Below are 17,393 nucleotides of genomic sequence, written 5' to 3' on the forward strand. Positions count from 1 at the left end.
GTGGATGATGGTTTGCGCTTGATTTTGACAAATTTGCAAATGGTCAGAAATTCGTAGTTGTCAGTAGTGCAAGCAGCATCCAGTGATTGTGGCATTAGATGAGACCTATGGTGTGGTGGTTTTTTCAGGGCAGTTGTAGCTGTGCAATAGCATGATATTAGCTGTATATATTACTGCAAAAATTTGCAGGAATCTGTTCCTATGTGTTTTATAGGTCCAAACATTACTTGAATTTATGATGACGTTGGCATGTCATCACGGGGAGGAGGGAGAGACAGACAGGTGGGAAAAAGCCTGAAACAGACCTGAGTGTCATTGTTGTTCTAGTGACATTAATAAGGTGTCCAAATAGTGACAATTAAGTGTTAAAAGGATCTGATGAAAAGTGTCTTTCAATTTCTATGTGAAACTTCTTAGTAATGGCAATTTTATGATACTTAAAACAATTATAAAAACCTCAGATGTTTGTTCTGGTTTTTTTCTTGGTTTTCTTTCTCCTGTTACCATAATCTGGCTTTGTAAATAGAAATTGATGGCATATGTTGTATAAGTAATTGAATCCTAATAACATGTTCCTTTCCCAGATTAAAATAATGTGTGGAAGAAAGCATAAAGACAATACCTGATTTCACACTCTTCTACTTAGTAGCAGCAAATTATTTTCTTTATTTTGTATTCATCTTACAGAGTATTACGGCTATCCAGGTTATCAATACCGAATGCCAAGGAGCTATTATACAGGTGGGCTTACTGAAGAAGAACAGCTTGAAAGGGCAGTGCTAAACAGCCTTAATGAAAGAGGTAGGAATTTTATTGCATTTTACATTTCAAGTTATAATTCATACTGAGAAGAGAGTTGGGCGGGGATTGGGGGGGGACATGTATTACTTATTATTAGTTTTCAGTATTTTTGACATGTCTTTGGAAAAAGATGAAAGTTTCCTGGTACAATTTTCAGAGAATGCAGTGTGAGGGTGTGGTATCATTCCCTTAGTATAATTGCATTTATTCATAATTGCGTACTGTTTGATTACCTTGCTACCACTATAGTAAAAGAAATGCTTTTATAACTAAAAAAATCCTTAAGTAAACTAAGCTGGCATGCCAAAAAAGTTTTACAAGGCTCTAAAAAAGTCGTATGAAGAGGTATAATAGACTTGATGTTGCCAGTGTTTTTTAACTTTCTCTGTGTGTATATTTTGAGGTTTTACACAGATTTAATTGATAAGCAATGTAGTGATTTCTTTCTCTTCACACTATCCTTTTCTACCTTAAGGGAATGTTATATTCCAGCTAGCTGAAAGGCCTAAAAAAACCCAAAAAAAACCAAAAAAAAAACAAACAAAAAAAAAACCCAAAAAAACCAAACCAAAAAACAAACAACTGGAAATACATAGACATAAAAATGGTGTTTGTTTTTAACTGAAATACATTAGTCGGTATAAAATGCATTCATTAGGATGTATTTAATCTTTTTATAATGCAGGTGAAATCAAGAGGGTAAGAATGCTTTATAGAATCTCTTTCTCAGCTTCTGAAAACTTGAAGGAAAATCAGTTTATTAGGACTGACAGCACATTTTTAGAGCATCATGTGTAAAACTTAAAACTTACATCACACAATTACACAAAACTTTTGTGTTGAAGTGATAAAGGACGGAAATGAACATGGTATATGTGGTCTGATATTGGGATAGTTTTCATATCAAACATTGCTTCCTCTTTAATCTGTTGCATGTTGGTATGGATTCTTTGGGGAGTTCAGACAAAGGCTTTAAGTACTCCTTAACTTAGGAAATGTGAAAGATTTCTTTGAAGTTTGGTGGAGCTGTAATACCAATCTTAAGAAAATTCATAACCTGACTATCTCATCAATGTGATTTTCCTTCTTCCTAATCTTGGTGTTCTAGCTTCCTGGGTGCAAGGAAGCATTCATTAGGAAAAAGATACAGAAGCCTCTGCTTGTAGCTGCAACCCTTAAAACGCAGAGCACCATTCATAAATCTCCACTCAGAAAATTAACTTACATCTCTGTGTTATGGCTGTCAGCAAAATACCATGCAAAATAAGAAGATTAATATCTTGACAAATCATCATCGCTTTTACTTTCACACCATCTGTGATCCTATTTTTTTATTACAAAGAACGCGTTGTATATCTGGAAGATGGTTTTAAAAAGGCAGGAGATAAGGCAAGACTGTGATAGGAAAAGGCTTTTCCAGTTTGAGGAATCCATTAACATACTTTTTTACAGTAAATACAGCTTTTTGCTTAAAGTTTGCATCTATTGTGAGTCATCTGGAGGCAGAAGTGCAGATTTTTTTTTTGGAAATTGGTTTTTAAGTGACCCCCACCCCCCCCCAGTTATCTTCATTTTTGTGTTCACCTTTGTTCTCTAAGCGTAGTTATGTCTTTCTGTTCCTCAACATTATGAAGCTGGAAACTTCAAAAACCCCAAATATTTTCTACAGCAAGATAATTACTGTAGTGTATTTGTTCTAGAAATTATTGCAATCTGAGCAGGCCCATTTTAATCAAACTGTACTGAAAACCTTAGAAGATAGAATCTTGGCTTTCAAATAGATCAATACAATACCACTTAGTCCATCCGGGTTGTTCAGGAAAAAATAGTGAATTACTTACTCTTCCTGCTGTCTTAAGAATTTTTAAAAAATAACAAAGTCATATCAGTATGTTGCCCTAGGTAACTTTGGGAAGGAATGGGTCTAAAATGAGCTTTATTGTAAGGGGTATTTTTTGTTTTACTGTTGCTTTTACATGACATTTTACAACGTTTTGAATACTGAGTTTAAGAAAGAAATCCTTTGAAGTTTTAATAGTGTGTTTTGAAATATCTGCCATGTTTGTGAGGTTTTTTTGAAACGATGAGGGAAACAATGCAAATAACAATGACAAAATTATGATATAAATAATGAAGATAGTATACACTTTAAAGGCTTTGTGGAACACCTGCAGCTTTCATTTGTAGCCTTGAATAATCTATATCACCGATGTATCACATTACTTATGTAAGTATTTTTTTGTCTGCTTGTTGTTTTTGGACAAAGATAAATTTCCAGCTATAAAAGGGAATATATTCTTATTTCAAGAATGCCTTTTGATGAAACAGGAAATAGAATTTAAATAGCATCTCTAAATACCTCTCACTGATAGGTAACTGTATAACCAAGTCACATTTTAAACTTCGATCTTAACACTATGGTAGTGTCTGTTTTCAGTGCTCGTTACAGTTTCTAAGTCTTACAGATAAGTGAAGCAGAAAAATAGAGCATTGTATATTGATTCCAGTATAGTTTGGTGTGGTTGAATATATATAGATATTTTCATTGGTTTCATGGGAGGGAAACCTCTTTCTCCTACCTGCTGGAGCACTTTAGTTTGGACAAGCACAGCTTTAGAGCTGAACTCTTAAAATATTTCCTTAAGCTGCAGAAAGGTTCAACTTGCCTATAGGCAGATGCCTTATTCAGTAATATAAAGCATGTAATTGATCATACCTGTTTTAGTGACACAAAGGATGAGGTTAAATTTATTGTGCTAATGAGGAATTAGGATATTCTTCCCTGTCAGTTTGAAAAATAATTTGCTTGACTGAGCACTGTCCTTTGAATGTGATAAATTTTTCCCTAAAGCATGACATTCATGCTTGTTTGCAATTACATGGATTATGAAACAGGTACTTAATGTGACTAGAAATTACATAAAATAATTTGAAGTAGATGGGTAAGTGGATGTAAAAACAGATACCACAATAAAAATTTAGGGCGCTCTTTTCTTATTACACTCCACCCCACACCCCCAACAATGACATTGAAAATAACACATTTGCTCTGTAGCTTGGACAAAAAACTATTGCAGTAATTTTGATTGATTTTTTTTTTTTTCTTTCCCCTTAGTTAGAGAAGTAAATTTATTAGGGTTTTTAGGCCACAAAATGTATTATTACAGATTTGGAATGTTGATCCATTCTTACAAATTACTGTGTTAGTATCCTGCTAAGCTATTAAAAGTATCAGTGGCGTAGTACAGAATTTTCTGGTGTCAGTTGTTGTCCACAACTGAAAAATAATTTGTATTAAGACGTGCATCAAATTTCAGTAGTTGCTCTTCTATAATCCCATACATGGGTTATCCAAACCCACCATAAAGGTACTGCATTTCTGCTTATTCCACATTCGGGCATTCCTGGACTGCAATTCTGTTGTTATGCTATATTCTGAAAACTTCTTAATTAATTTCTTAAATAAAGATAATTAGTATCTCATGCAACACAAACTTCTAAGCTTGTTTGAGATTTATGTAGGCATAACTTTTAAGACTGTCAAATTATCATAATGATTTAGGTCCATTTACTAAAAGGAACTGTTACTTATAATTTCCATTCCCAGGCTTAGATAGTTGTTGTCTCACAAGAATCAGTTTAAACAGTGTTAATTTTTTTTCTCCAAAGTTGGTTGTTGGTGTTTTTCTAGTTGTCATTCTTATCCTCGTAGTTCTTATTGGTTACAAATTACACTAACTCTTTCTTTAGTTAAGTCAGCAAAATAAGTTTGGATTTAAAAAATCACAGCTTTTGATACTTAAACTATGTGAGTTTACTGTGAAGTTGAAATATATGGCTACTTTTTTGTTTAATACTATATTAGCCATCCTTAATGTAACCCCAGTATATCACATTTCTTATCTTGTTCACTTGCTATTATGCTGAGAAGAAATATCTTGATTTGTGTGGGCTGCGGATGTGGGTTTTTGTGTGGGTGTTGGGACTTTTTGAGTTGAATTTCCAACTGTCTGTCTTTCAATCTCATTAATGTTAAGAATCTTTTGCAAGCTTGTGTCTCTGCACAAAGGAATTTTCTTTTTTTTCAAGACTTAAGTTTTTTAAACATGTAGATCATAGTCTTTATGATAAAGAAGAATACCTATAAGGATAGGTATATAGATATTTCTCTTATAATGAAACTGTCTCTATATGCATTTCTTTAGCTCTAATTTAAAAGAAAATTTAAATTAAAAAAAACCCAAAACCCCACCATCCACTCGGAAGTTTTTAGATGCTCAGGTATGGGCTAATCATAATTAATTTTTTTCCCAGTCAGTGTTATCTTTCCCTTCTGCAATCGTAGGAATGCCAGTCGTTGCATTTGACTATGATAGTTTTCTATAGAATTCTCTTAAAAGAGATTACATGTTCAAATGTGCAGTGCATGATATCAGATTAAAATAATTTCATGAAGTCATATGCTAGGATTTACACCTCATTCTTAAAAGTCCAACTTTTTTTTTTTTTAATTCAGAGTATATATGGTCTTAGGTACACAACACACATTTTCTTGGAAAACCACTTTCCTCATTGAGTAGAGCTTTTGTTCTGAATATCTTTCTAAAACTGCAACTGTACTCTATGATCCTGATCACTAGCAATTTCTTCAGGCATATTTCCAGGAAATTAAATCAGTAAATGTTTATCATTTCCACACAGAAAGCTTTGTTGTATGCTCAGTGTAAGTAGCAGACTGCTTGCAACAAGAAGCATAGCCAGAATTCTATTAGAAATATTTAATGAATGTATAGCAATTAACTCCATATCTGTAAAAATTGTGGTTGATGTAGGGTAAAAGAGGGTTACTGAAGATTAAAACCAAAAACGTCCTAATTCTCTTGATAATGGCAGTAAAGTTCACCAGATACGTAAGACAAAGCACCACTAAGCCTTTTACCACAGGCTTATAATTTAAAACGGAACCACAACTAATGAGCACCTATGAAATACCCTGGTGTAAAGAATAGATCTGTAAAGCAGTGACATCATTCTGTTGGAGAACCCCCATTTACATGGGCAAACAGGTTAGCTTCAGGCAGCTGAAGCAGTTACTGCCCTTTGTTGTCTAAATTGGTGTTTGTTTAATTTTGCCTAAAAATACTGGAGTGGATGAAGATTATAGGACCAAACACTGGGAGCTCAGAAGCATCGTTCTTCATAGTCCAACTATTTGTGCTGCAGTAGCAGTGCAGTTGGGATCAGGTGGGGTGGACGAGTAGAACTGGCAGCTCCTTCAAATCCAGGACTTGTACTTGTATGTCAACAAACTGTATTTTTTTTTTTGTCTAGATTAGCAATCTTTAATCAAAAATGTGGTCTAGCAAATTCCTTCTGAAATGCTACAGTACATGTAATAGTTGTTTTAAGCTTTGTATGCACTTGACCTTTCAAGATACTGCTATCTATCTTTAAATACCGCATAAGTATCGTTGAAATGCTGGGTTTAGATTGGTCTCCTTTACTCCCTGTGCTTAAAAAAAAAAAAAGAATGCACTCATGCCTTTTGAGTATTTTGGTGAATATTTTGGGGGGGGGCGGGTTTTATGTTTTTCTCTTTTTTAAAAGCAATGCTATACTTGGTTCAGATACTAAAGCACAGGTAATAAACAATTTATGAACAATTGTGCTTGGTTCGGGAAGACACATGAGTACTTGATACAGGTTTGTTCAGTGTTGCTAGTGTGTTCAAGGTTTTAAATTGTGAAAGACTTCCATACAATTAGCATAACCAGGGAAATTAGTTTCACCTTTGTTTTCACTGTCTCTTTAGCTTGTCCTCAGTGCTACATTTTTCCTCATTTCTCCTGTCTTTAGGATTTCATTATTATTGTTATACATTAATCCATATAGACAGCTTGGCATTCTTCTAGGAGAGGCATTGTTTCCTTTGAGAAGTAGTGTGTGGAAAGCATTCCTTAGATGCCTGGAGGAAAATACACTAAAAGAATGTTTTTGATGGATGAATCAACACTAGAAAATGTTCAAACTTCCTTAGTAGTTTGCATTTTTGCTTTTTTTTTTTTTTTAAACTTCCATTTATGCTCATTATTCAGGAGTTCTATGTGCAGCCTTTTCCTCCAGCCTCTTGAAACACTTCTACAGAAGAGAATATTGGAAGAGCTGAGATGTGTTCTGTTAAAGTATCATTAACAGAAACCATTTTTTGATCCAGAGTACATTTATATAAAAATTGGTTATACAAATGAATGAGAGAGACACCCTGTGTTCAAGATTGAGCTCGCTTGCTCTTTTAATAATCCAGTTGTATTTGGACTCATTGTGTATTACTTCCCTTCTAACTTCATTAGCCACAACTAATTTCCTGCTAATTTGATTTCTCATTTGTCAGCCATTGCAATGCACAGCACAGAAACAGTAGTTAAACCTTGTTTCTCCTGTTCACCAGTGTATGTTTCAGTCTGTAAGATGAGGAATATTGGCAGCAGCACCAGGAAGAATAGTTTGCTTCGTAGCATGACAACACTTTCATACACTGATGGAAACTTGAAGGGCAGCTAGAAACGGTAACACAGGCTATTAAATGTGGTCTCCTTGGAGCCGAGTAGAAAAAAAATTGGGCAGAGATAAGTGCTAAAAGCCAAATCTGTCAGATTGTATAGCATATCTGCATTTCGCAGAGGCAAGAAGATGTGAGAATAAAAGCAGATTTGCTGTTTTGTAGGGTTGGGTTTGGGGTTTTTTTTCAGTTGTAGTTCCTGTCTGGCTTCTAGTGCAATGTCAAACAGTGACAAGACTGCTCTGCTCTGTTTGCCTCAGCTCTTTCTGGAAACCTCCTTGTCCTTCTAAAGTATGAGAAGAGGAAAAATGGTGTTGCATATGCACTGCCTTTCCTTAGGATTCTCTGTACAACTCAATAAATCGGAAGGTAGCTGGTTAAACTAACTTTGACTTGATTACTTATTGGCTGGAAGATAGGAAAGAACTATAGCAACACTGGGCATTTGACTCTAGCTTGTCCCTGGTCTCCAGTTTACTGCTTCCAATTCCATATGCATTAAAAACATCTGGTTGATTATGCATAAAAATTGTATGTTTAAATGTTTATGAACTTGAGAGAACTCCCATTTTCTTAAATAGAACACTTTAAACATTGGTATTTTGTATTAAAAAGCAAGGTGAGTCAGGTCTGTACCACAGATACATCAACGTAGTACATTGTATATAATCAGTAGCATGCCGAAGAGCACTTTATGAATTCTAATTAAATCCTGGCATTATAACATAGCAGAGCTGTACTATTTATGGAATAAATACATTGTATAAAACTGGCATAAATGAAAGCCAAGCAAGTGTTCCAAGTTGTTATGACACTTGATCAAATATTTTCAAACCACTATTGCTTACTAGTATTGAAAAATAAACCATAAATCTTTTGCCCCTGTTTTAACAATCTCGATCTGTTTCTTGAAGGATGTAGTTCTGGGACCCCCAAAGGACAAGAGCACTTCTCTTGAGGAGGCCTGTACTGGACGGTTCCATACATGGCCATCTTCCCACACGTTTTTTGGCATTTCCTTCTCTTCCTTTCAGGAGGAGGAGATTGGGAGCCACAGAAAGGTTACCTAAGGGTAGAAAGACAGATACTCTGTATTTTCTGTATTTCCTAGAAGAAAGGTTGGAAGAGACTGAACAAACATCCTAGCTTTGGTGACTACGTAAGCTATCTTTAGACTCAAAACAGTTCCTAGGAAAAGGACTGGAAGAGCTTGCCAGATCTGTGAGCTTTTAGGCCAGTGAATACGGCATTTCTGTCACTGCTTTGACAGTGGCAGGTACAGATGCTGGCAATCTTTTGTGTAATCCAATGACATGATGGAATACAGAAGATGCAGCGAAGCAATTAAGCTGTATAAAATGGGGATGTCTGCATGAGATGATCCTAACAGCTCTGCACTTGTGAGGACCCAAGCTAATGGTCTTTGAGCATTTTGTTGGCTGCAGAAAACATTGCTTCAAGAAAAAGAGCAGGAAATCCTGCGGTGAGTTTGCTACAAGCTACGTACCTGAACCTTGTCTCTGCTAAGGGTAGACTTTGTCTTTCACACCTTTCAAAGACTAGGAAAATCAAAGCCAGGATTATCTTTGTGGACATGAAACGATTGTATCTGAGGCACCTGTTAAGGGCTTTCCTCTTGACACAGACCAGGCTTTTCATCCAGATCAGGGCTCTCTGCATTTTGGTTAGCTGCGTGGTGCTCACTGTGTTGAAAAGAGATTGTAACTTGTCTGTGATTATCTTTTAAAACAAAGCTACAAAAGTAAGATTTATTTTTTTTTTTAATGGGAAGTGTTTATTCTTTGTATGGGTATGTGTTTGTACAGTTTGGTTTTTGTATGGGTACCATGTTCAGTAGTGCCAGGGCAGATAGTGATACTGAAAATTGTAAGCTATTCAACTGCAATATTCTAGATTCTTCTTTAATACAACTAAAGCTAGCATGAAAAAGAAATACAGACACGCTGCTTTGTAATACCATCGCTACTTGCTGCACTCGCTGCCTTTTACCTGGCAGCATCAGTATTTACAAAGGACCTAACTGCAGGTTTCTACCAGTCCAACTTTCACAGATTGATAGCTTGATAAATAATTCCTGAAGCTTACAGTAACTCTCTTGCAAATCCTATTCTAACCTAAAACCAAGTCCGTTACTCCAGAGAGGAGGAAAAAATCAAATGCGTGTGTTTGATGTAACACTTCCACAAGCAGAACTAAAACCTCACATGGAGGTTTTGTCTGCTTGGCTCACCCTGTAAGATGACTGGCTGCTTTTTTTGCTGATGCCAAATTTCATGCAGAGGAGCAAAAAACTTACATTTCACACACATTCTACAGGTATTATTGTTATACTGACAGGATGGCATGTTTCAAATCATCCTTACATCTGATCTTGATGATTAGAGGGCGGTATGTAGGTGAAGACTAAGTGCCTGGCCAGCCAGCTGAGTAAGTTTTGCTTTGCTGTGGAGCAAGGCTGGCTGTGCTGCAGCCAGATCTTGCTCTGGTGCTTCTGTGAAATGTACGTTTGGGGCATTATCACCTGTTGTGAATTAGCAGTGTTCAGAATCACATGAAACAGAACTGACGTGTATAGTGAAGTCTTTCATTCGCAAGACTTGAACCCGGTAAGACGGTCTGAGCTCCTTGCATTTATTGTTGGTTGACTTTGTTATGCACAGTCTCTGTTGATGTAGAATTTAGAATATATTTTTTTGTTCTAAATCAGAAATATCATTCAGTGAGATCTTTATAGGCAATGAGTGTCTGCTGTATCAGAATTTCAGAATTTTATATAGTTGTTTGTTTGCAATCTTGAATTTTAAAATTAAAACAGGTAATAAAACCTAAGATACAAACTGGAAGATTTTCTTAAGAACCAGAACCACCAGTATTGGGTGCCGAATTTTCAGTGCAAAGTCTCCAATATCCCATAAGGTATGGCTAATAATCACATACACAGATATCTTTTTCTTCCTGCATTCTCAGATTGGGCAGTTTTATTTTTTTAAATGACTGTTGAACATGCCAGTCATTTGATTCAAAAAAATGAAACTTGACTGAAACCAAGAGAGTATGACAAACTCCCTAGTTTCTTGAGGTATTCCCCTGGTTAGTACTGGTGTTTTTTTGACTTGAGAAGACTGCTGCTCAATAGTTTTTATTTTTCTGTATTGTGTAAATCCAAGAAAAACTGTGCAAATTTAAGTAACAATCTGCAAATCCGAGTGGGTTTTTCTTAGCTAGTAAAAATGGTCTCATGGGTCAGCATGAACAGTTTTACAGTCGTCTTTACAAAATTGTTGTTGTGGTTACTACACAAGCAGTTCCTCGTGTAAATCTTGATGTAGGTCAGGTGCTGAAGGAAGACCAGGGAGCAGGGGTGGGCCAGCACGCGCAGTGTCAGCCCCGGCAGGCCAAGCTGATGAGTTGTGCGTGACCCTGCTCTTCTGAGTGCAAAACAGTCTCTGCTTTCACAACTGAGAGATGCTTGCCTGTTCATAATGGGAGGGGAAAAAATGTTTAAAAGGGGAAACGATCCGTGTTGTCACCTTCATTTCAGACTACGTGTCTGTGATTTCATCAAATGTCCGATTGTGACATCCTGAGTAACCTGTGAACTAGTGCTTAATGCATTATACGTTAGACCTTTGGGGGGCTGGAGGTTCAGAGTAATGTTCTCTAATGCCTAACTACGGTAAGTATTTTAGGCATGATAAGCATATTTATTTAACCTGTGGATGAAAATGTTTAAGGTTATTAAAGCTTGATCTTGTATTACACTAATACAGGTCTAGTTAAACCAGTTGCAATTACAGTGTTTTTCTTGTTCTCATCCAAAATCCTGTAGTTGTAAGCTTTAGTAACAGAAAAAAAACTCATGCAGAGTCACGGGAAAGGTATGGAAAGTTGGAGTCTTCCATATTCACAGAACGCGGTTCTAGTTCACAATAATACAAATTTAAAAATATGCTATGTAAGGGTTAGTGTGGTGTTCTAACTTTTTTGTACGATAGCCTTCGGGTTTGTCTATCATCTAGTGTTATTGCAGTTATTGCAATCTTAAAATCTGTGTTTTCCTGAAGATTTTTGCTGATGTGTTGACAAGATTGCGATTGTTTCTTGCACAGAAGTCCAGGTGTTGTTTCAGTAGTAGCAGTGGCCTAATTACCATTTCTGAATACTGCGGCTTACGATTTTGATTAAATAAAGGTGTTATTTCATTAATATTTGTATTGTAATTAAAAATAAAGGTGTTGGGGAACTATTTTGGGTATAATTTAAATATATACATACATATAAAAATGCACATATTTAAACCTTCCCATTCAGACAGCTTCACTCCTCACCATATTGTTTGATGTAATATAATACCTTTTCTTGAACATAAAGCTTTTCAAAAGGCATTGTCAGCCTTTTATTTTTAGGTCAAAATAGAGTATTTTGAATCTTTTTTTTTTTTTTTTAAATAACATTTCATTCTATTCCTAGTGATTATTAAAGCACCTTTATATTCAAAGTATTGAGCATATTTTATGGGAACTCTGCAAATACTTGTCTTAATTGTATAAATAGTTTTTAGTTAAGAAATCAGATGCCAACCAAGAATGCTATGTAAAAATAAATGGAGAAACCTGGATATTTAATTGACAATGTCACTACAGAAAATGTTTGCATGTTCAAAAAACTTTTTTAATTATGAAGATTTAAAAAAAACCAATCAAACCTCAGCACTACAATGCAGTTTTGACCCTGTATGGTGCAGTCATGTTAGTGATCAAGATCTTTACTATATTACTCTTCGTGTATCAAAAATTGTATCCTTCAGCTGTTGTAAACATTTATATTTAAATTATATCCATTGAAAGTCAATGTAAAGAAAATACTAGGCATTGTAATTGGTGTCATATTAATATATAAATAACAATGACAGAAGCCCTTAACTTGCTGACTTTCTTTCCCATTTACTCACCCCAGGTATTATGTACCATTTAAAAAATTAGAGAATCACAGTGATTTTTTTCATACATTTTCTTACCGTGACATTGCTGAGAATGTTATGATTAATGTTATTTAACAGTTTCTTTACTGATAGATGATGAGCAAGATCAATACATAAGATACATTCACTTGTATTCCAGTATGTGTCTATAATCTGTAAATGTCAACTTCAAAAGTTTTATTGAGCTTTCTCAGGCCCTTTAACTTTTTTATCTAGACGTATTTCTGCCCTGCTATGAAAGGGTCCGATGTCTGTCTTCTACCTTGCTTTGTGTCTTCCAATTTAAACTATTGGGTTTTTTTAATTTCTAAATGTATGTTCATGGGGTTAAAATATACCGTAAGTTTGTGCTTTTTCTCAGGTCGTGGTCAATAGGACACAGTAAAATTACTATATGGTGGTTTTACCTTTTCAAACTTTCTTGCATGTGTAAGAAAGTAAAATGAGGGAAAATAAATGTGCCAAATGAACATTTAGTTCAGCTTAATTTTTTTGTTGTTAAGGAAAATCATTCTGCCCATGCCTGCAGCTTGTATTAACTTTTTTTTTTTTTTTTAGACAAGGAGATGAAGGTAAATAAAATAAAATTGGGAAGCATTGCAGCTAATGTGACTTGTGCCAGGCTCTGTGACTTCCAGTACCATTTAGCTTTCAATAATATTTTGAACAATATTTTTCAAACAATGACATAGTGTTTTCAGAGACAGAGTGACAGCTTAAATATTTATCGGATTTGTTTCTGGCAAGTTGAGACGTGGGGACAAGCTGAAGATAAAATATTAGAATATACATTAATTTCTTGTATTTTAATATGAATTGGAAAAAATCCTTCTAAACAGTGCATCTCATCTTACAAACGTGACTGTTGCCATTGCTACCTATTGGAGCTTGAGCAGCTGTAGTTTTCTCTGGAAGCGTTTTCCAGGAGTTTTACTTCTTGGCAAACACAAGAAAAATTATGAACATGTTCTAACGTTTTCATTTATTGCTGAGTACTCTACAAACTGAAATGCTTTTGTAATTGAATCGGCAACTCACAGAGCCTCTTTGTAAGTTGGACTTCCTGACTTCACGTCATGTAAACAAGCTTTATGTTTGCTACAAACAATTTCTGGTACAGCATACAGCTGTGTTTGAAAATGAACATAATAGTGCAATGCTTACTTTTCATTTTCCATGTTCACTTTTGCTAATTTAAATGAGATCCTGAGATGAAAGTTTAAAAAATACCGCATGTTACAAAGGCTGTTGTTATCTTTAAAGCTAATTTGCTTTAATACTTAATACTGTACCGTGCTCAGAAGGCAGTCTCGTGTTTTTGTTTCCCAGAGCCTCTCAGCTGAGGTTCTGGGTAACCACAACCTTTTAATCGTTTCTTTGCTTGGTCGCTCGATGTGCATTCTGAAGAGCTGCTGGAATAGCCTGTTACTGTCTTCTCTAGGGGTGCCAGGGCAGAGAAACTTTGGTCTTGGTGTGCTATTTCTGCGCAGATTAATGTGCTTACCGTTCTCTCTGGCCGAGCTGCCATGTGTAGCTTATTTCTGAAAATGCTTGCTGCCAGCTAAGGATGGGAGTTGTATGTGCATCTGGTACGGGTCAGCACATGTTGGACTCCAATATTAAAAGCGAAGACAAAGGCTCGTTTTGCCAGAAGTAATTACTGAGGACGTTTAAATAGTTGAACAATCTGGAGCTCACTGTATAAAGTAGGGATCGTGAAAAAATGTGAACTCCCAGTTTAAAAAACTTGTTAGATGTTTGGGTGTTCTTTTGGTTGTGGTTTGGGAATTTGTGTTTTGTTTTTGGGGAGGGGATTGGGGTCTGTCTTTCTGTTTGGTTTTGGTTTGGTTTTTTTCCTTTTTGTTCCATTGTCTTTAAGAGCAGTTGCCAGAAGTTGTGATTGCCCTGAAACCATCAGCACTGGAAACGTTCAACTGAGTTTCCTTAGTGTTGCGATGCTTTGGATTGCAAGATACATGTGCATTTTTCTCATATTACAGAACAAAATAACAGTTGTTTTTCATTGTGTCTTGCAGATTTCGGTGGAGCAACGTATAATAATGAGCGGCGACCCTATGGGTTTTGGTTTCCACCTGAGCAGCGTTCAGAAGAGGAAATAAGAAGGCAAAGGCTTCGTAGGTTTGAGAGACGATGAAGCTGGCAGTTGTTGATGCAACTTGTTCAGTGCTATTCAGAGTTACCAAAATATTTGCAGATTTACTTGTAATCTTTCTTGCTTTTTTTTTATAGTTGCAAAACTTCAGAGGATTTTGTGAGTTCAGGCTCGAAGTTGGAACTTGCATAAAAAGTGTGAGATAGGAATCAAAATGTGGCCTTTGGCTGTCTCCTTAAATACAGAAGACAACTGGTAGTTTTACCAAACTTGTCTCTTTTTTTCTTTTTTTTCTTTTTTTTTTTCTCTCTCAATTTCTTCTGTGTAACTTCAGGAATTCTTTGGCTTTTTGGCTGCTGGTATTCTCCCACAATAGGTTTTCATCCATCACAGACAAAAAACTATTACATTTTCTATATAACTTTAAACTATGCAATTTTTCCTTATAAACCTTTCTCTGTTTATCTATGATGACCAACTGTTTTTGGGATTGGCGTGTGAAATGTCACTTGAAAAGATTGCTTTGATGACAACAGCTAGATCATGTGAGTCTAGGCTTAAGCTTTTCAGCAGTCTTTCAAGCTTTGTGGGAAAAATAGTTGCAGCTATCCTTATCCTAAGGAGTTATTTAATACAGCCTTAAATGTTGCGGCCTTTCTCAAAATGCGCCATTTTATCCAGAGCTTCTATGATAAAACTGGGTTGTAACTACTTATGATTTCCTAAAGCCTTTCTTAATATTTATGTTTTAAATTGAAAAATGCATCCCTTTACGTAGATGAAATGATTTCTTGAGAGTTTTATGGCGAGCTGGATAAGCCATACAAAGAATATATTTATTTAATACCATACTTTTTTGAAGCATCTCTTTCCCTTTTTGAGAAGGCTTGGAGGCGGTATGGTGTATATGCTGTTCATGCAGCTTTAGAAATGCTGCTGTTACTTTATATGTATCTCGTTTGATGTCCAGTAGCAGCAGTAAGAGTTTGCAGACTTGTGATCTTGCCTAAATATAGGCTACCTTGAATTCTTCGTTTTCTGGGAAGAATTTCTCTACCCAACTCCAGAGTGGTTGATTGGAGACCAGAGAGCTCAGCTGTCACTTTGGCCAGAGCCTCCACTCGCTGCTTGTCACGCAGCGGCTGTCCTGCTTTTGTGGCACATCTGTCTGTTCAGTAACATTAACCAATCAACCTGAAGGGTTTTCGTTCTAGCATCACTCTGAAGAATTACTCATTGCCCAGGTATTTTAGCCTCATAATAGAAAAAATTCTTCTGAAACTGGGAACACTGCTCCATAGCTATTTTCAGTCCTGAAGAGGTGTGATTGCACAAGAATAATTTAATTATTGGCTTTTGGCACACACCTGTTGGAATCTTGTCATCAGCAGTGATTTAGTAGAGCATTAGGCAGAGCAATTTAATGGTTTCGTCCATGTGATCACCAAGCTGTGCTTAATGGAGTCTACTTTTCTATGGAGTTATAGTCTGAATGTAAAAAACCTGTGCTGTATTTTTCATACAGGAAAAAAATCCAGAAACTATATTTTTTTACTACGTTCTTTAAATAAAAGGCTACACCTTCTGTTTGTAGCTAATGTATGTAGGAGAAGCTTTCGTTTGCTGAAAAATGCACAAGCCGTTGTTTCTGTCCTGTGACATGTTTGCTTTCACCGTCCTTCTTACACCTATTGCTGGTTTTACACCCAGGAGCAACACAGTATCGTTACACAAACTATGTGGCTCAAGGTTCTGACAGCCCAAAGATGGGACTGTCATGTGACTTGGGAGATCTCGTTTGGGTAGCATAGGAACACTTAATGTTATGCAGAGGCTTTCTGGCAGATTCTAAGACACTTAGTACGTAAGGAATGCTGGGGTTTGCTGGCCTTGGTTGTTTTTCTATATGTGCAGTAGTCATAGAATAAAACAGCAGATACTTTTATAGTAGGCTAACTTTTCTATGCTCACTGAGTATCAAAAAATGGCATACAGTTCGCATATTTTTTCAGTGGGTAATAGATGTAAATGAGGAAGTGGCATAGGTTTCTCAGACTAATCTTTTAATGCTGTGGTCAAAAGTTTCAGTGTAACTTACTGTTGGGTCTGTTAGCCTCTGTTATTTTAATTATTTAAAACCACTGGATTAGCCACTAAGTTGAAAAAAATACATTTAAGTCAAATCAAAAACCTGATGCCAGTTTGTTTTTGTAAAGTGAGGTTAGAAATACTTGTTATTAAATATTCGCAAGAAATTGTCCGTACTAATTGCTCAGCTCTTTTGACTTTTGTATACGGTATCTAAATAAATATTTTTTTACATTTAAAACTGTTGAGTTTTCATTTTAGGGATTAACAAGGTGTACGTTTTATATTCCAGAGCTGCCACTTGATTGTTAGCAAGGAGGACTTGCGATACCGAGGGGGCAGATCGATTATGTTGGGACTGATTTTGTTTCTTCTGAATTCATTGGAAGTTTTGAGGCTGAATTACTGGAAGGTTCTGGTACTTACGGTATTTGGAAACTTTAATAACAGCACGATTCCTGCTTATTGCAGGGGAGTTGGACTAGATGACCTTTAAGGATCCCTTTCAACCCAGACTATTCCGATTCCTTAGCAGGATTTTTACCATTAAAAAGCCCCATCAGTTCAGGTTTCAGAGCACCGATGATGCTAGATGCAAGTTGCAGGTGAATTCCTAACATAGGCGCTGTTGCACTTTGTCTCTTCAGGGACAAAAATAAAGGGCAACCTACACAGGTTCCACCTTGCATATTCTCGGACGCTGTTTAGTGCCTGACTCTACATATAAGGATTCTTTAAAAACAAGTAGTTTTATATAAAATATTTTAGGATCTGAAGTATGATTCCCTTTTTGCAGGAGCTGTGATTTCTTGTGAATTTTTTGTACTTCC

The 17,393-nt window shown here is 36.0% G+C and overlaps 1 protein-coding gene across 5 annotated transcripts in view; it reads left to right on the forward strand.

Annotated features, from left to right (window-relative positions):
• RHBDD1 (rhomboid domain containing 1) overlaps window positions 1–16,679 on the forward strand; it is a 45,794-nt gene extending 29,115 nt beyond the window's left edge. For all 5 annotated transcript variants that reach the window (XM_055817087.1, XM_055817089.1, XM_027787262.2 and 2 more), the window contains 2 exons: window positions 688–801; window positions 14,399–16,679. In XM_055817087.1, the coding sequence (XP_055673062.1) occupies window positions 688–801; window positions 14,399–14,517 (233 nt within the window). In that variant the 3' untranslated portion in view covers window positions 14,518–16,679. The remainder of the gene's footprint in view (window positions 1–687; window positions 802–14,398) is intronic.
• The last annotated feature ends 714 nt before the right edge of the window (window positions 16,680–17,393 follow it).

Source organism: Falco peregrinus, chromosome 12, assembly GCF_023634155.1.
Source record: "Falco peregrinus isolate bFalPer1 chromosome 12, bFalPer1.pri, whole genome shotgun sequence".
NCBI lineage: Eukaryota > Metazoa > Chordata > Aves > Falconiformes > Falconidae > Falco > Falco peregrinus.